The 20,226-nt window shown below is 40.4% G+C and overlaps 1 protein-coding gene across 1 annotated transcript; it reads left to right on the top strand.

The window, feature by feature from the left end:
• Positions 1-1,407: 1,407 nt before the first annotated feature.
• On the top strand, positions 1,408-19,954 carry LOC311057409 (uncharacterized protein; the record flags this gene model as incomplete). Its single annotated transcript, XM_084074368.1, has 7 exons — positions 1,408-1,429; positions 4,038-4,136; positions 7,233-7,525; positions 8,062-8,251; positions 18,104-18,202; positions 19,394-19,657; positions 19,941-19,954. 7 exons carry the CDS (start codon positions 1,408-1,410, stop codon positions 19,952-19,954), a joined length of 981 nt encoding a protein of 326 aa, XP_083930494.1.
• Between the last annotated feature and the right edge of the window lie 272 nt (positions 19,955-20,226).

Raw genomic sequence — 20,226 nt, 5'->3', positions numbered from 1 at the left:
ACAGGACTGATGAAAAAGGATTGTGGGTGTGTTTTTATACCTTTTTGTGGCCCTACATCTTAGCACACAATAATATGGAATCTCATGATAAGTTACACCATTTTAGGTCAGCTTGACCCAGTGCAATTCATCCATTACAATCAATCTATCTTACAGAATTATTTTCCTGCTTACTAGAACATTCTGGAACAATAACCAAACTCTGAACTGTATTCCATTCTCTTCTCCATGACTTCATTAAATGTTTCTACTACAAAAATAGCTTCTTTGTCACAGTCTGAATTCATCCTACAATATGAATATAGCCTATCATAGAAATATTGATATATTCACATAGTTTGAAAAATATATGGTTAACACATGTTATATGTTGGTAAGTGTTGTATCCTGTAACATGGTATTGGTATGTGTTGTATCCTGTAACATGGTATAGGTAAGTGTTGTATCCTGTAACATGGTATTGGTATGTGTTGTATACTGTAACATGGTATTGGTAAGTGTTGTATCCTGTAACATGGTATTGGTATGTGTTGTATACTGTAACATGGTATTGGTAAGTGTTGTATCCTGTAACATGGTATTGGTAAGTGTTGTATCCTGTAACATGGTATTGGTATGTGTTGTATCCTGTAACATGGTATTGGTAAGTGTTGTATCCTGTAACATGGTATTGGTAAGTGTTGTATCCTGTAACATGGTATTGGTATGTGTTGTATACTGTAACATGGTATTGGTAAGTGTTGTATCCTGTAACATGGTATTGGTAAGTGTTGTATCCTGTAACATGGTATTGGTAAGTGTTGTATCCTGTAACATGGTATTGGTAAGTGTTGTATCCTGTAACATGGTATTGGTAAGTGTTGTATCCTGTAACATGGTATTGGTAAGTGTTGTATCCTGTAACATGGTATTGGTAAGTGTTGTATCCTGTAACATGGTATTGGTAAGTTTTGCATCCTGTAACATGGTATTGGTAAGTGGTGTATCCTGTAACATGGTATTGGTATGTGTTGTATACTTTATTTCTGTGAGACGTGAGGATCAGACCTGTGCAGCATCAATGTGCAGTGATGGAAGCTCAAAGCTGTGATAGATGCAGGGCTGAAACTATCCATGATTTTGTAAGTGATTATTCTATAGATGACTTTTCAGATTAATCCAATAATATATATACCAACAAATTAACTGTGCAAGACTAGTGAAAATAGCTGATCTGCAAGCTCAAAATGCATCGCATCTTGAGTCGTTGTGAGCTTGTACTATAATTTGTACGATTTTTGCTAATAATGACATGTCCAAAACAGGGATCAATTAATGAATTGATTAATTTACTAAATTATAGGTCATCAATAACAAATATAAATAATTGACTTTATCATTTTGTTGGATGAACTGTTGCACTCCTAGATGGATGTTCTCTTCTCTTCAGGTCTGGAAGATCACATACTGTAGTACTGACACACAATGGACAGTACCCGAGACCAACAGTAGGGGGCATCAATACAGCAACTGGCGTCTAGACAAAGTGTTCGTCAGAAGAAGAACATACCCACAATGCAGTAGTGAAAACAACATGGTGTGTTAACTGACTGTTGTTGACACTTTAAAATACCATAGATTTATATAAAAGTAAAATACAAAGAAAAGTAAAACGTGTCGTTTCTAAACAGTGTCGTCGTTAAGCAGCAGGAGGACGTTTGTTAGCAGCTCAACCACTGAAACACAGCAGGTAAAGATCAACTCATTATGTTGTTTCATCTATTTATAACATTTAAGATGAACGGATCACGTCTTGTTTAATCTATTCGTCTTTATTAACTCATTTAAGTTGGAACATAAATGTAATTACTAGCTGTTAGGTTGACTTGTTATAACGTGATCATAAACACAAACAATAGCTCCATAGCAGCTTCATAATATCCCAGATTGTCCTGGAATGTCACCATTAAAGCCTGTATTTCTCCAAACATGTACAAATGCAAAATATTACCCGCTTGCCCCAAATGTTAACTTGGTGTCCGTCGTGTTTGTGTAATGTATTAGTCCATATTCTTTAATAAAGAAGCGTTTTAATCCCCTTTGTGGACGATTCTGTCGGAAGTGCATCCGTTGAAAGCCAGAATTACACTCAATGTAAACAGGAAGTAAACGAGGGGGAAAATAGTGTTCGGCCACAAACGGTATTAAAACACTTCTTTGTTAAAGAATATGGAGTAATACATTACACAAACACGCCGAACACCGAGTTAACATTTGGGACAACTGGGTAATCACCTTATAATTTGCATTTGTACATGTTTAGAGAAATACAGGTTTTGGAGACTTTTTTAAAAAAAAATGATAAAATACATCTACGAGAGTCTTTATATAAGGCTATCTCCATAGCAGTAGCAAGACATTGATATACATTGTTTTGTAGCATGTTGTTGTTGACGTCACTATTATCATTGTAACCCTATAGTTACATCAGTGTTTTATAGCATTACTGTGGTTAATCTCCTTATAACTTAAAGGTAGGGTAAGTGATATTTTTTTGGTTAAAACAAAATCGATTTTGTTAAAAGGTTAAAGCTCTATATTCTGATAGTAATCATTGCTATAGAGCAATGGTTCTCAAACCTCAGAATTTCAAGGTCTCTCCTTAACTCTGACAATATACAAATGGAACCAAATGTGAACCCCATCTTTAAAGTCCTTATTCAATTCCTTCATTTCAGGCCAGTGTGTGGAGTCCAGACTGCAGGTGAAGATGAACTCTCCAGACTCAGCCAGGGCTATCTCTATTAAACAGGAACCTGAAGACCACCCACACCTCAGTACGTTTCATGTGCTCACTCTTTCTAAAATGTTTTTTAGCCGCATGCTGAAAGCATAGCGGCTCTATAAACAGCACTAGTCCTAGTCCGATACCCGAGTGACACTTAAGTGTCATTGGCTGTCCTGGCTGTCCTTCACACTTCCCGCCAATGGGGAGACGGCTCTCTGCAGCACCCGCCTCTCCTCCTTTGACACCTATTTGTCATTGGCTGTCCTGGCTGTCCTTCACACTTCCCCCCCTTTAAGCCAATGGGGAGACGGCGCTTTGCAGCTCCCGCCTCTCCTTCTTTGCAGCAGAGAGAGAGAAAGGGAGAGATCTTCAGGCAGGAGGGTTAGCCTAAATGCTAGCGTGCTTCATTAGACCTAGTTTGGCTATTAAGTTATTATTTGGCCATTTTCACACTGACTTCAATCTTAGCTATTGTTGGGAAGACCCGTGTGGTGTCACAAAATGTTGCCACCACTTATATAAAAAACATTAGAGTGTTAATCTGGGATGCTAAATGTTGCCAGGTTTGGCGAGAGAAACAAGCAATCCAAAAAACAAGTAATCAGGTCTATGAAAAGATTGGGGCCAAAAAAGCCTGCCGCATGCGGCTTTATTATGACTTTGGTCATTCTTGTTTCTTTTTTCCTGTTCTGTTGTGGGGTTGTCACTACATCTAATTTTACTGAGAAATAATCATGACAAAATATATCATAACAATGATAATATCCTGATGATTAAACAAATTGCTCATTCTGTCTGGTTGCAGAAACATAAAAAACAGATTGGCTGCTTTCACCTTATTCACTTTAGACCATTATTTGCATCGCAGGAGACACATTTTTCCTTTTGTAATCTTAAATTACGAATGATTCCTTCCCTAACCCATTTAGACCTAAGGCCGATTCTAAAAACGCCTTCTAAAACCTAACCATAGTTTTCTGAAAACGTTCAAATTCTTACTAAAAATAAAAAATGATGTTACTATATTATAGCAACAACTAATGAGACACAGAGGTGGCATCCGGATTGAAAGGTATAACAACGTATAGGTAGCAACAGGTCTCAATGGGCTAATACTGTATATGAATCCTATAATCTTTGCGCCCAAGATTCCTATGTTTGAGTGTTGGGCTTAGGCCATATTGCCTTTACCTTCTGCAAATATTACTGTTATTCTGGACACCACTAGATCTCCAGTTATTAAAGTCCTAATTCAATTCCTTCATTTCAGACCAGTGTGTGGAGTCCAGACTGCAGGTGAAGATGAACTCTCCAGACTCAGCCAGGGCCATGTCTATTAAACAGGAGGAACCTGAAGACCACCCACTCAGTAAGTTTCACATGCTCTTTCTTTCTGTAATTTATTTCTGTTCTGTTGTAGAAGTGCAACAATATCTAATTTTCACTGTACAATAACCATTGCAGAAATATTTTGACAACTGATAATAATCATGCTGATATGTGGCTAATATCATTAAAAGATCTCTCAAAATTCATTGTTTGTCTCATTACCATAACCAAAAAGCACATTTATTTTGCGCAAATGCAACACTAATAGAAAAACTGCACCATATAACTTCACATTGTACATAGTACATTCTATCTGAAGTGGAAAAAGACTTCCTTGATCATCGTGCATAAATTTGGCGCTGATCGTCAAAACGGTTTGTGAGATTCGTCCCAGACACACAGACAGATTCACAGACTCACAGACCTATTTCCAGACGTACAGAGCCACGCCATAAAAACTATTTTACATAGATTTTAAACTACGACCCAACTTTCACCTGACATTTCAAGCTTTCATGTGTGGAGATGTTTTTGTTTCATGATGTCATGCACTTAACGGCATGAGATGTGATTGGTCTACTTTTGAGGGGAAATGCATACTGTACATACATAAAGACAAACCCTGTTCTATACGAAACTCATTAGCATTTTCTATGAATAGAAGAACGTGTATCTGAGCCTGTCTTGCATCTATTATTTTATAATAGAGTGAGTTTTTTATAAGTGAGTTTTGGACACCGACCAAAAAATGTGTGTACCCCCTAACCCTTCCATTGTTAATGCAAATCGATACTTTTTTCATATCAGCCAATCACATTACAGCTAGTGTCATCACCACTAACTGTAATGTGATTGGCTGACTTTGCAAATTCAGGACTGTGATTGGCTAGCGAAACACATGACACATGTGCAGCCCTATGAATAGCAATATGGACTTTAAAAAAAGTCATTTATCCTTTTTAGCGGTGCCAACCGCTCTACACTTGACTTTGTCCGTATGTCCGTCCGTATGAGCCTGACGGCAAACAATAAACACATAGAAACACACGCACACACACACACAAGGACCTGGCCATTGCCTATGCCATCTCTCCTCTCATTGGCCACACGTGCTACTGCTTCTCAAAGGGGGCTCCAGGGACCCCCAGCGTATGTTATGTCCGTCCGCCCGTTTAGAGTACGGGATTCCAAACAGCTATAACTCCAGTTTACAGCATGCCAGCAAGACCTAATTTGATATGTGGACTTAGACCACCAATAGGGACGCGCATGAATTGCTGACGCTATCAAAGCGGGGTCCAGGGACCCCCCCCCCGGAAGTTAGGGACCCCCAGCGTCTGTACTGTCCGTGTAAGCACGGGATGAGCACGGGACTTCAACCAGCTATAACTCCAGTTTGCAGCATGCCACCAAGTTCAAATATCCTATGTGGACTTAGACCACCAATAGGGACGAGCATGAGGCTCCAGGGACCCCCAGCGTATGTTATGTCCGTCCGCCCGTTTAGAGTACGGGATTCCAAACAGCTATAACTCCAGTTTACAGCATGCCAGCAAGACCTCATTTGATATGTGGACTTAGACCACCAATAGGGACGCGCATGAATTGCTGACGATATCAAAGCGCTGCTTATCAAAGAGGGCTCCAGGGACCCCCAGCGTATGTTATGTCCGTCCGCCCGTTTAGAGTACGGGATTCCAAACAGCTATAACTCCAGTTTGCAGCATGCCACCAACTCCACATTTGGTATGTGGACTTAGACCACCAATAGGGACCAGCATCAATTGCTGAAGCCCCGCCCCCTCTGTCTTCCCATTGGCTGGCCTTCAAACAGCCATAACTCAAGTTCGCAGCATGCTATGGAGTACAAATTTTGTACATGGACTAAAGCCAGCAATAGGGACTAACTGTCATTCCTTAAGCCCCGCCCCCTCTGTCTGCCCATTGGCTGGCCTTTAAACAGCCATCATTCCAGTTTGCAGCATGCTACCAAGTACAAATTTGGGAAGTGGACTCAGACCACCAATAGGGACAAACTGAAATAAGTTAAGGCCCGCCTCAAAGGCACCGCTTCGTTCACACAGGGTGTGATTTTTTAAAGTGAGTCATGTTGTGATGACCACACACCGCCCACTTCACACTGGGTGTGATTTTTTAATGTACATGTTCTATATGGCTTGGCCTATGGCCAAATTTCCTCTGCCGGGAACCAATAACACAGCAAAGACAACACACAAGCCCTTGAAGACGCACAGCCAGACACTGAGACGTTTTGGGAGTTTTTGTATACCTGTGAGTGTACATACTTGAACCAAATGGTCCCTTACATGTCCATTTGGTTCCATTTATACACTCCAGAGTTAAATTAACACCAGTAAATTAACACTGGAGGGGTCCCTGTGTACATTTTCTATCTGTAGTATGTGTACAAATTGGGTCCCTGGGCAGCAGGCTGGGAAGGGGGAAAAACACACGCTTTGTGTTTATCACAGCTTGATTATAAATTATCATTTTTTCTGCCATGAAATAGACACATATAAAACTTTATTAGAATTGTCTACGGTTTCCATATGTTTAGTGATTGACAGTTTAAAGAGGCGATAAGTTGAACATGCAAATGAACTCTTTTGTCTCATCACAACACCCAGCAACCAAAATGATGAGATTCAAGTGACTAGAAAGATTATTTATTTATTTATCTTTCAGTGTGAATGCACCTTAAAGGAGAACTAAAGTTTTCTTACCTTTTCTATCTCGAGATTTCAATCTCGTCTAGCGAGACTTCTGTTTTTTTTTTCTTTTTTTTTTTTTTGGTTGCATAGTGTTCTGTCACTATGAACGTCAGATCTCAAAAAAAAAAAAAAAAAAACCTATTCAAATATGTGATTTAACCTAAGGCCTATCCGCACACCTTTTAAGCTGTGGCGGACCAGGGGTGGAGTTATGATTTTTTTCTACTGTACCATTCATCCTAAGATATCATAACCTCATAGAAAAGGTAAGAAAACTTTAGTCCAAAATTCTCCTTTAAGTAGGTGATACCTCCTTTTGTATGTGGAACATAGAGGATGGAAATGTTTATTTACACTTCAGGAATCCAGTGTTCACTATCATGTTATGTTTCTGCTCCAACTAGACATCCTGCACATGGCTGTGTGTAAAGAGGAGAGGAGCCCCAGTCTGCTCCAGGAGGAACCAGAGCCTCCACACATTAAAGAGGAACAGGAGGAGTTACTTCAAAGACCAGAGGAGCCTGATGGGTCAATGTTGACATTACTAGCAGTGAAAAGTGAAGATGATGATGAAGACATCTCTTCACACTGCTCTGAAATTGAAGTTGAGCTTGAATCTGACACTGAAGACAGTGATGATTGGGAGGAGACCAGTGGAGGTCAGTCAGTGTTAAACACAGGAACAGGACTTACATGGGTGTGGAAAATTGGGAGGTGGAGTAAAAGAGGTTGATGAAAAATACAATTAAATCAGACATTTTAACTCATTGAGTGCTATTGACTTGTTTGACGTGTTTTACCGCTATGGCGCAACGTGCCAATGACGTGTTTGACGTGTTTTTGAAAAAAATATGTATATATTTTTTGTGAAAAAGACGTTCAGAATCCAAGATTTCATCATTTGAAGATTTGCTGCTCCATTCACTTCTTGTTTAACTTTTTACTGAAAAATAATGAATACTTTTTTTTACTATGTATTTTTGGCTGGCACAGTATGCAATTATTTTTATATTTTATTGGCACTGAATGAGTACAGGGAAGCTAAACAACGGACTTGTTTGATGATGGAAGCTTTCAAGTTGTATGTGTACTCTACCATTTTTAACCTGAAATCTCCACTTCTGTCCTCCTCTCACCCCCCCCCCCCCCCCCTCTCTCGCAGGAGTGAGGTTCCAGTCTTCCCAAACTCAGTTCTTCTCCTGTTTTGAGTGTTCATACTCCTTCACATCTCAGGTCTTCCTCCATAAACACATCAGGCGTAAACACAACGACCTCTACTGCCAAATGCTGAGGAATGGAGAGATCACCTCATCAGCCTGTCAGCAAATCACCAGCTCTACAACCAGCCAGGAACAGGGAGACACTGATCAACCAGGATCTTCCAGTCATCAACAGTTTAACAAGACTTTAACTCAACCAGATGGTGAAACACCTTTCCAATGTAAATATTATATCCACACCGGAGAAAAACCTTTCCACTGTATGCACTGTAACAAGAGTTTTTCTCAGTTGGGTAACCTGAAGACACACCAGCGTATCCACACTGGAGAAAAACCTTTCCACTGTAAATATTGTGGCAAGAGTTTCAGTGACTCAGGTTCCTTCAAGAGACACCAGCGTATCCACACTGGAGAAAAACCTTTCCACTGTCAATATTGTGACAAGAGTTTCAATACCTCAGATAACCTGAAGACACACCAGCGTATCCACACTGGAGAAAAACCTTTCCACTGTAAACATTGTGACAAGAGTTTCAGGGAGTCAGGTCACTTCAAGAGACACCAGCGTATCCACACTGGAGAAAAACCTTTCCACTGTAAATATCGTGACAAGAGTTTCAGTACCTCAGATTGCTTGAAGACACACGTGCGTATCCACACCGGAGAAAAACCTTTCCAGTGTATGAACTGTAACAAGAGTTTTTATCAGTTTGGTCACCTGAAGACACACCAGCGTATCCACACTGGAGAAAAGCCTTTCCACTGTGAACATTGTGACAAGAGTTTCCGTGAGTCAGGTTCCCTGAAGAAACACCAGCATATCCACACTGGAGTAAAACCATTCCACTGTGAACATTGTGACAAGAGGTTCAGCATTTCAGGTTCCCTGAAGAAACACCAGCATATCCACACTGGAGTAAAACCATTCCACTGTGAACATTGTAACAAGTGTTTCAGAGAGTCATCTAACCTGAAAAGACACCAGCGTGTTCACACTGGAGAGAAACCTTTCCAGTGCAAACATTGTGACAAGAGTTTCAGCAATTCAAGTCACCTGAATAGACACCTGCGTGTCCACACTGGAGAAAAACCTTTCCACTGTTAACATTGTGACAAGATGTTTAGTGTGTCATATGACCTGAAGAAACACCAGCGTATCCACTGGAGAAAAACCTTTCTACTGTAAACGTCTGACGAGTTGTTTTAGTAATCTAAAAAGACACCAGTTTATTCACACCAAGGGAAACAAACGCTCTACTCTAAATTAGCTCACTGGGAGGATCAAATTAAACAACTGTATGTTGGTAGGGAGGTGGATAGAAAATAATAAATACTATTGCTATTATTGCTGTTCCAGTCAAAAGAGGCCTCCATTAGGACTTTTTTTCACTTATAAATCCTTCATTTCCTCAATCTGCAATATCCTCAATTTGTTTTAAGTGTTAACTAACCATATATGCAGCTATTCATTTTTAGAAGTATATATGTAAATATACATTTGTTAAAGGAGGAGTTCACCCAAAAAAATTACTTATTTTCTATCAATTACACACCCCTGAAGTCTTGATTTCATGAATTTATTTTTGTTTTTGTGGCATTCCTAAGACAATAATTTGATGACCGTGTGTATTTCCAGTAGGAGACACAAATAATCTACTATGTGTCTCCTACCTGATACATTAGCCGGTAGGAGACAGGAATCAAATTATTAGCTTAGGAATGTGACAAAAACAAAAAAGAATACATGGATTCAAGGCTTCATAGGGTGTGCAATTGATAGAAAATAAGTCATTTTTTGGGTGAACTCCTCCTTTAATATACTAACAGAGTCATATCTACAAACAGGGCTGATTAAATAGTATTGTGTGCAGGGCAGGAATTTCACGGCGGCCACGGCGGCCATGGCCGTCGTTGCCCCTCTTATTGGCCGTGTGCCCCTCGAATAATGACATGCCTTCACGGCCACAGTGGCCGTGGTGCCCCAGCTGCGCCCAGCAACTGATTTCACAGTTTTTCCTCTGCGCGATTTTCCTGTCAATACGTTTTTTTTAGACACCAGTCCCGTTGGTTGAGCTGCGCAGCTACAACATGCACAGTGGTAGGTAGGTTTGATTTTGAGCCTCCTATGAACCTTCGGAATCCCGCAACACCGTGTAATAGACACAAAAGCATTACCGGGCCAAACCGGAGATAAATCTAACGCAGCCTGTTGAATGGTAGGTTTGATTTCTAGCCTGAGAGAGAGAGAGAGGATTCCTTATTCCTACAGACCGATGTGCCCCGATGTTTTTTTCAACAGCAAAATATAGATGAATACATCTAATAAAATACAGCGAAATCCCCAAATTATAAGTCTTAATATAAAGCAAGCAACAGAATAACTGCAGACAAATTAAAAGTTTAGGCTATCAATATCATACAAAAGAGTGACCTCACCGCTCTGATGGACAAGAAATATATATTCCTTTTGCAAACCACATCCATGATATCTGTTCGTTTGTCAACAATGTTCTAATTGGGAAGTTTATTTCAACAGCTAGAATGTGACAGTTTTAGTCCGTTTGTTGGTGCGCAACACAGCCCTCGTTAAGTGAATTACTTTCACCTGCAGCGCAGTTTGTGGTGGAGTGTGCGCAACAGGGCATATCTCCGCCAAGCCAGGGTGACCTACCCAGGCTCATGAAATTCATATGCAGGCATAGTAGCCAATTAGAATGAAATCTGCAAAAACGGACTCATACAGAACCATATATTGGCTATATATTATGGCTGTGGGGTGGAAATCTTGTATGTTCCTTTTTATTATTATTTAAAAACAATTTAAAATCGTGAAAATAGTCAATCTACAAGCTGTAATTATTAATAACTAGAGTTTCGGGGGGCTACGCCCCCCTCAACACCAGCCGCGCACGGGGCGGTGTGTATATTGGGGGACCCAAATCGCCGGAGTAAAACTGTGGAAAAGTTTTTTTGAAAAAGGAAAAAATTGGAAGAAATAATATTTGTTATGTTTCAGGGGGTCCACAGGGGGTCCGCGGACCCCCTGATGGTCCACTGACCCCCTGTGGAGTGTTGGGACGCGCGGGGACACCCCTGGAACATTGCGGAGCATTTCGGGTTTTTTTTTTTTTCATGAAGGTGGTTGCTTGTTTCTGGCGCTGGCTGTGCAAACCTGGCAACCCAGCGCATGCTGCCGCATGTTACACCGCGCTGGCTGTGCAAACCTGGCAACCCAGCGCATGCTGCCGCACGTTACACCAGAAATGGTGCCTGGAGAAAATGGTGACCAAAAAAAAAGTTTGGAAAAAAAGGAAAAAACCCCCGCAGCGGCTGCCTGCTGTTGTGGTGATGAGGTCGTGCGCACGGTAAACGGTACGAAGCTGCCTCCCCTTCCGTTTTGTCCGACATTTGGTGAGTAGAATTAATTATGTTGCGTGGTGGAAAAGGTGTAGTGAGCAGTGAGATGTCCCCTACGCGAGGCGTAAATTCAGCGCGGCCGCCGTGGCGAGTCAGTTGGCAACATGTGGTCTGGCGGTGCGTTGTTTATTCGATAACAGAGCTGTGGGGTGTCGCCACCGAGGGTGCGGAAGTCGGTCGCCATTTATATAGTTAGATTAAGAAATACTATATTTTAAAGAGTGAAAAATCAACTAAAGTCATTATTAGTGCAAGTTCAATCACATTTCATTTGAATGAAAATAACTTGTGGGGAAAAGACAAAATCTCTACCAGAGGTCTTCAACAGGGGGTCCGCGACCCCTAGGGGGTCCGCGAAGGTACTGCAGGGGGTCCGCGAAATTGTTGTTTGATTAAAAAATATTTTTGTTTTTAAAAACTTTAAAAACTTTTTTTCATTCTTTTTTTTTTTTTAAATGTAAATTTGTCTTTAAACATAACATGACATATTTTAATAGCTTAGTAATGAATGCACAATAACATGGTATGTTTATACATATTTTGTAGAGAAAGATCAGTGGTGTCAGTTCAGCAAAAGCTAAGGTATGGCAAGGTTAGGGTTGCCAACTCCCAGAGATTAAAATAAGGGACATCTATCCTTTTTTTTAGGGGGTCAACCCCCCCAAAACCCCTGAAATGCATAGACACTATGCATTAGATTATACCTATAACACAAAGCAAACACAATGGTCTTACACCTGCATTAGGCTACTATTCATGATTTTATTTCTCTTTTTTGTCTGGAGCCAAGGTATGGCACCTGCCATGCCTTGCCATACCCAATTGACGCCCCTGAGAAAGGTCCTTTTGCACACCTACTGGGTCAACCTGTGCGTAGGAGCAGGCAATTTTTTCATGTGTATTTATATAAAACACAATTTTATACATAAATATATGATATATATAGTAGCCTACCCCCTACCTACCCTACGAGGTAGGGGGTCCCTGCTCCATCACCCCATCAGTTTGGGGGTCCCTGGCCTGAAAAGGTTGAAGACCCCTAATCTGTGAATCTAATGTGATTAATGTGACCCCTACTTCAGTCAATGAAGTCCAGGGCTGAATGTGACATATTGAGACCTATATAACCAAATATTGGTCATTTGCCAACACATTATTTTGTGAAATAAATGGGTTATATTTCACAGATAGTTATACAATTCTTATAATATATTAAAATACATTCATCCTTAACCTTCAAGTTAAATGCATTATTTCCGTGGACTTAAAAAACTTTTTTGGACTTAAAAAACTTTTTTTTTTTTGGATGGCCTTCCTGCCCTGGCATTTGGCCTTTGTGCCCTCCAAAAAATTACAACACCAAAGGCCAAGTGGCCTTGCCCCTAAAATGAAGAAATTCCAGGCCTGATTGTGTGTGTGTTTTTATACCCTTTTGTAGCCCTACATCTTAGCACACAATAATATGAAATCTCATGATAAGTTACACCAATTTAGGTCAGCCTGACCCAGTGCAATTCATCCATTACAATCAATCTATCTTACAGAACTATTTTCCTTTTTACTAGAACATTCTGGTACAATAACCAAACTCTGAACTGTATTCCATCATTATCTTCTCCATGACTTCATTAAATATTTCTACACAAAAATAGTTTCTTTGTCACAGTCTGAATTCATCCTACATTATGAATATAGCCTATCATAGAAATATTGATATATTCACATAGTTTGAAAAATATATAGTTAACACATGTTTAATACATGGTATGTGTTTTATCCTGTAACATGGTATTGGTATGCATTTCTGTGAGACGTGAGGATCAGACCTGTGCAGCATCAATGTGCAGTGATGGAAGCTCGAAGCTGTGATAGATGCAGTGCTGAAAATATCCAAGATTTTGTAAGTGATTATTCTATAGATGACTTTTCAGATTAATCCAATAATATACATATCAACAAATTAGGTTAACTGTGCAAGACTAGTGAAAATAGCTGATCTGCAAGCTCAAAATGCATCGCATCTGGATTCGTTGTGAGCTTGTACTCAAAATATTTTCACTATAATTTGTATGATTTTTGCTAATAATGACATGTCCAAAACAGGGATCAATTAATGAATTGATTAATTTACTAAATTATTTGTCATCAATAACAAATATAAAATATAGCTGCAAGCAGCGATAATACGGGGCCAGGAGAGAGAAAGAGAAATGATAATTCCTTCAACAGGTCAGTTCATGAAAGTCCTTGCGGTCTTGTTTCCAATGAGGGCCTGTGAGCAATTAGGGGTTAAGAGTCTTGCTTGTGTCGATGACAAATTTCATCGACACATTTGCTGACCTGGCCTGGAATCGTACCTGGGGCAACCAGAGCCTCTGGCTCACTAACCACTCAGCTATGGCCGCCCCTGTGAGAGAGAGAGAGAGAGAGAGAGAGAGAGAGAGAGAGAGAGAGAGAGAGAGAGAGAGAGAGAGAGAGAGAGAGAGAGAGAGAGAGAGAGAGAGAGAGAGAGAGAGAGAGAGAGAGAGAGAGAGAGAGAGAGAGAGAGAGAGAGAGAGAGAGAGAGAGAGAGTGAGAGAGAAACGGAATAGATTGAAGAGAGAGAGAGAGCCATGGAAACGGAATAGATTGAGTCATGTTTTTTGCAATTCAACTTAAATGAGTGTGCATCAAGTGAGGCTTGAACCAGCAACCTTGCAGTCGTGAGGCACTCTTAGGTAGCTGCAACACTACCTATAGTGCTATAGCTTTGTCCAGGCTGATGTTGTCTGTTGAGGATGACAAACGCTTGCCTTCTGACCCAAGCCCCTGTTTCACTAACACTAAGATCACTCGTTCACAAACCATTTACCAATGAAGAAATTGTACATCTCCTCAGAAGCAAAACTAGTGAAAGTAGCCGATCTACAAGCTCACAAACCATTAAAAGTTGTCAGATTGTACATCGGCTATTTTCACAATGAAGTATGTTATACATTGAAAAAACATACTCTCATTGCTATCTGAAAAGTTGTGAGATTGTAGATCAGCTGTATGTAAAAAACACTCAATTAAGTATTTCATGTTATCTTTAACAATTGCAGATGTATTCATTGATAGTCATGTTGTGTGAAATGCAACTTAGATGAAGTCTGCACCAAGTGAGGCTTGAACTGGTGACCTTCAGGTTGTGGGGCACACATTTAAGCGAGAAGCCACCAACAGACAAAAACCTGTGAAAGGAGATCACACAGATGATACAGTTTCACGCAAATAGCTGAAAAATCCTGGGTTTAAGTGTTTTTCAAACTGCTCAAGATTGCGGACAATCTAAGGGCGGTGCTTACTGGTCAACGTGATAGATGTGTTCCTCATTAGTCAAGGCACATGTGTAAGCAGGTCTAATGGCTGTCGGCCAAACGAGGCATGACTTTTGCCTGTTTAAAGTTTGCATTTTCAAAAAATTGCTATAGCGCCCCCGTTTGACCAATTGGAGTAAGATTGGTTTCAGTGATATTTGGAATGGCCCTTTACATTTCTGCAAAGTTTCAAAGAATGGTAAGTCTGCATGTATGTGTTAGGGGCAGATGAATAATTGTCATAAACCTGCAATATTCATTGGCTCATTAAAGCTTCATTTTTTCACTTATGGAAAATATTTTGCAAAAGTTTTTTGGCATAGGTCCAAAGTTCATGTGTAAAAAGTTTCGTGCAGATTACTCAAAAATCCCAGGAGGAGATAGGTTTTAACTGTTTTTCATATAATTCAAAATGGTGGGAGATCTAAAGGTCAGAGGTCAAAAGTCAGAGTGTGAAAGTTGTTCAGCATGAGGAGACGCATGTGTGCATCGAAGTTTCATGGCTGTAGGTGAAACAGGGCATGAGTTGTACCTGTTCAAAGTTGGCATTTTTCAATTGAGTGCTATAGCGCCACCTTTTGACGAAAGATTGTGAGAATTATTTCTTGATCGTTTTTCATGACCATCTATCATATGGCCGAGTTTCATAAAAAGCGACTGCACGGTTCAGCCAGAACTGCCAAAAGTGGCAGAAGAAGAAACGGAATAATCAGAATAACAATACGGGTCCATGCTGGAAGCCTGGCCCCGTAATAATTGACTTCATCATTTTGTTGGATGAACTGTTGCACTCCTAGATGGATGTTCTCTTCTCTTCAGGTCTGGAAGATCACATACTGTAGTACTGATACACAATGGACAGTACCCGAGACCAACAGTAGGGGGCATCAATACACCAACTGGCGTCTAGACAAAGTGTTCGTCAGAAGAAGAACATACCCACAATGCAGTAGTGAAAACAACATGGTGTGTTGACTGACTGTTGTGGACACTTTAAAATACCATAGATTTATATAAAAGTAAAATACAAAGAAAAGTAAAACGTGTCGTTTCTAAACAGTGTCGTCGTTAAGCAGCAGGAGGACGTTTGTTAGCAGCTCAACCACTGAAACACAGCAGGTAAAGAACTCATTATGTTGTTACAAATGCAAAATATTACCCGCTTGCCCCAAATGTTAACTTGGTGTCCGGCGTGTTTGTGTAATGTATTAGTCCATATTCTTTAATAAAGAAGTGTTTTAATACCGTTTGTGGACGATTCTGTTGGAAATGCATCCGGTGAAAGCCGGAATTACACTCAATGTAAACAGGAAGTAAACGAGGGGGGAAATAGCGTTCGGCCACACAATGATTAAAACACTTTTGTGTTAAAGAATATGGACTAATACATTGCACAAACAGGCCGAACACCGAGTTAATATTTGGGGCAACCGGGTTAACACCTTATAATTTGCATTTGTACATGTTTGGAGAAGTACGGACTTTGGAGCTTTGTAGCATGTTGTTGACGTCACTATTATCATTGTAACACTATATACCATCAGTGTTTTATAGCATTACAGTGGTTAATCTCCATACAACGTAAAGGTAGGGTAAGTGATATTTGTTGTTTAAAACAAAATCGATTGTTGTTTTAAAAGCTATATTCTGATAGTAATCATTGCTATAGAGCAATGGTTCTCAAACCTCAAAATTTCAAGGTCTCTCCTTAACTCTGACAGCATACAAATGGAACCAAATGGACCCGCGTTAGGGTCCATTTGGTCAATTTAGACCCCCCTAAAGGACCATAGAATCCACTTTGAGAACCTCTGCTATAGAGTGTTTGTTCAGTAACAGGAGTTTCCATGTCTCTCCAGCTCTTTAATAAACAGAAAATACATTTTCAGGTAGGTGACAAAATGTAAGCCAATCAGGAGAGAGTACCCATTTATCAGTTTATTAGCGGCACTAGCGGATCCTGCTCTATACCTGACTTTGTCCGTGTTCACCGTCAACGTTCTGATTGGTCAGACCCGTCAACGTTCTGATTGGTCAGACCCGTCAACGTCGTCAACGTTCTGATTGGTCAGACCCGTCAACAAAGTGATTGGTCAAGCTTCACGTGACACATGGCTATAAACACATTATAAACACATATCGATGACATAATGTATCAAAGGCGCCGCTACCTTCACACAGGGTGTGATTTTTTTTTTTTAAATATTCCAGTTCCAATGTTGTCAGCTCATTTCTTCTTTGTGTCATCACTTCCAATTTCGCTTGTTTAATCTCGAACCTAGTCTATCCTGGTTGGATGAAATTGATATCCCGACCTGAAAATGCATTTTCTGTTTAATAAAGAGCTGACAGAATTAACAGTTTAGCTCCAAACCCATTAAATATATACATACTGTAGTAATATAATGTAAGGTCTGTTTTCTTAAACAACCTGAAGGATAATACTGTAAGGATCATGTTGTACTTGTTCATCCCATTATCTTCCAGTTCAAAGTAAAAGTTGTAAAAAGGGAAAAAAAAGAAGCTGATCTAGCTCACAATGTGTCTCATCGCGATGCATCATTATTCAATACATTGTAGATCTGCTATTTTCAGATCACCTACGTATATAGGGTAGGTTTAAACTGGTTACACTGATTTTGATGTCATACATTTTGCTGGGGGACCCCCCGAAACCCTCTCAAGGACCCAGCTGGGGTCCCCGGAAGTCAGTTTGACAACCACTGTTCTAGACCCTTTTGTAAACAACTGTGCAGATTTATTGATTGATTGAAGTACTTTATATACTAATATATGAAGTACGTTATTTAGAAAGACATGGAAAAAGTACATTTAACAATACAAGGTCCTCTAAACCTGCATCGCCCATAAGAGCACAACGGCTTATTTAAAATGAGATCCCCCCAGAGCCATGGACTGTCCTTTCATGAGGAGGGGGGTGGGGGGACTAGGATAGGTGGGTGGTCATATAGGAGGAGGTGAGGGATTGGGTCAGGTGGGTGGTGCTAAGGTGCAAGCAGTTCATTATACTTAATCAACCAGTGGGTGGAGCTGCACATGAAAATATCATTTTAACACTTACTGTACAATTTTCAGAAAAACATTCTTCCTTCCCAAATCCTTCCCAGTTCCCAATGCTGCTACGCCCAAATATGGAGTGTGTTGTCTAGCCTCAATGTGTCGTCATGGCATCAGCCACAACAATCAGTCAGCACATGGTCAGCACCAGGGTCAGCACCGTATGAAAAACGAACCATGGAACCCCATCTTTAAAGTCCTTATTCAATTCCTTCATTTCAGGCCAGTGTGTGGAGTCCAGACTGCAGGTGAAGATGAACTCTCCAGACTCAGCCAGGGCTATCTCTATTAAACAGGAACCTGAAGACCACCCACACCTCGGTACGTTTCATGTGCTCACTCTTTCTTGAATGTTTCTATTTATTTTTAGCGGCGCTAGCCCCTCTATACCTTTAGGTATAGAGCGGCTCCTGCTCTATACCTGACTTTGTCCGTGTGCGTACGTCAACGTTCTGATTGGTCAGGTGCGTCAACAAAGTGATTGGTCAAGCTTCACGTGACACGTGGCTATAAACACATTATAAACACATATCAATGACAAAATGTATCAAAGGCGCCGCTACCTTCACACAGGGTGTGATTTTTTTCTATTATGTTGTAGGGCTGTCACTATATCTAATTTTACTGAGAAATAATCATGACAAAATATATAATGACAATGATAATATCCTGATGATTAAACAAATTGCTCATTCTGTCTGGTTGCAGAAACATAAAAAACAAATAGACGTGCAACCATATCTAATTTTCACTGTACAATAACCATTGCAATTTTTTTTTTTGACACCTACAGTAATCATGCTGATATTTAGCTATCATTAAAATATCTCTAAAAATGAATTGTTAACCTTGTTGTTAACCGAAGTTTGAGAGCGTTTTAAAAACGAAAGTAAACAGTGTAACTGGCCACAGAAACAATAGTGGATCGTTCCATTTTTGTCGGCTGCACTCGGTCCCATTCGGGCTCACTCGTACTTGCCACCTGATTGGCCAACTGGCGCTGTCAATCACAGAACGATATGCGACGACGCTGATAGGCTCGTCAGTTTGGCGTACACAGCCAATATTGAAGAATGGGCGTTCAGGCCAGACTCACTCCTGAAATCAAATGGAAATGAGATTTCCGGAGGGAGGGTTTACAGCTTGATTTTAAATTATCAATATTTTAGTCACGAAATAGAACTTGTAGTTCTTATTTTCACACATACAACTGTTAGATTTAAACGTTATTAGAATTGTCCACTGTTTCCATATGTTTAGTGATTGACAGCTTGAAGAGGCGATTAGTTTAACATGCAAATTAACTCTTTTGTCCATCGCAACACCCAGCGACCAAAATGACGCGATTCAAGTGACTAGAAAGATTATTTATTTATGTATTTGTCTTTCAGTGGGAATGCACCTTAAGTAGGTGATACCTCCTTTTGTACATGGAACATAGAGGATGGAAATGTTTATTTACACTTCAGGAATCCAGTGTTCACTATCATGTTATGTTTCTGCTCCAACTAGACATCCTGCACATGGCTGTGTGTAAAGAGGAGAGGAGCCCCAGTCTGCTCCAGGAGGAACCAGAGCCTCCACACATTAAAGAGGAACAGGAGGAGTTACTTCAAAGACCAGAGGAGCCTGATGGGTCAATGTTGACATTACTAGCAGTGAAAAGTGAAGATGATGATGAAGACATCTCTTCACACTGTTCTGAAATTGAAGTTGAACTTGAATCTGACACTGAAGTCACTGAAGACAGTGATGATTGGGAGGAGACCAGTGGAGGTCAGTCAGTGTTAAACACAGGGACAGGATTAACATGGGTGTGGAAAACTGAGAGGTGGAATAAAAGAGGTCGATGAAAAATACAATTAAATCAGACATTTTAACAGGGAAGCTAAACAACTGACTTGTTTGATGATGGAAGCTTTCAAGTAGTATGTGTACTATTTTTAACCTGCCTTCTCCCCTCCTGCCCCCCCCCCCCTCCCTCGCAGGAGTGAGGTTCCAGTCTTCCTTAACTCAGTTCTTATCCTGTTCTGAGTGTCCATACTCCTTCACATCTCAGGTCTTCCTCCATAAACACATCAGGAGTAAACACAACGACATCTACCGCCAAATGCTGAGGAATGGAGAGATCACCTCATCAGCCTGTCAGTCAATCACCAGCTCTACAACCAGCCAGGAACAAGGAGACACTGATCAACCAGGATCTTCCAGTCATCAACAGTTTACCAAGACTTTAACTCAACCAGATGGAGAAAACCCTTTCAAATGTATGCACTGTAACAAGAGTTTTTCTCAGTTGGGTAACCTGAAGACACACCAGCGTATCCACACTGGAGAAAAACCTT

Source organism: Gymnoscopelus microlampas (genome assembly GCF_963454915.1).
Source record: "Gymnoscopelus microlampas genome assembly, chromosome: 12".
In the NCBI taxonomy this organism is placed as follows: domain Eukaryota; kingdom Metazoa; phylum Chordata; class Actinopteri; order Myctophiformes; family Myctophidae; genus Gymnoscopelus; species Gymnoscopelus microlampas.
Note: the sequence above shows the minus strand (reverse complement) of the source record. Positions and strands in the feature narration are given on the sequence as shown.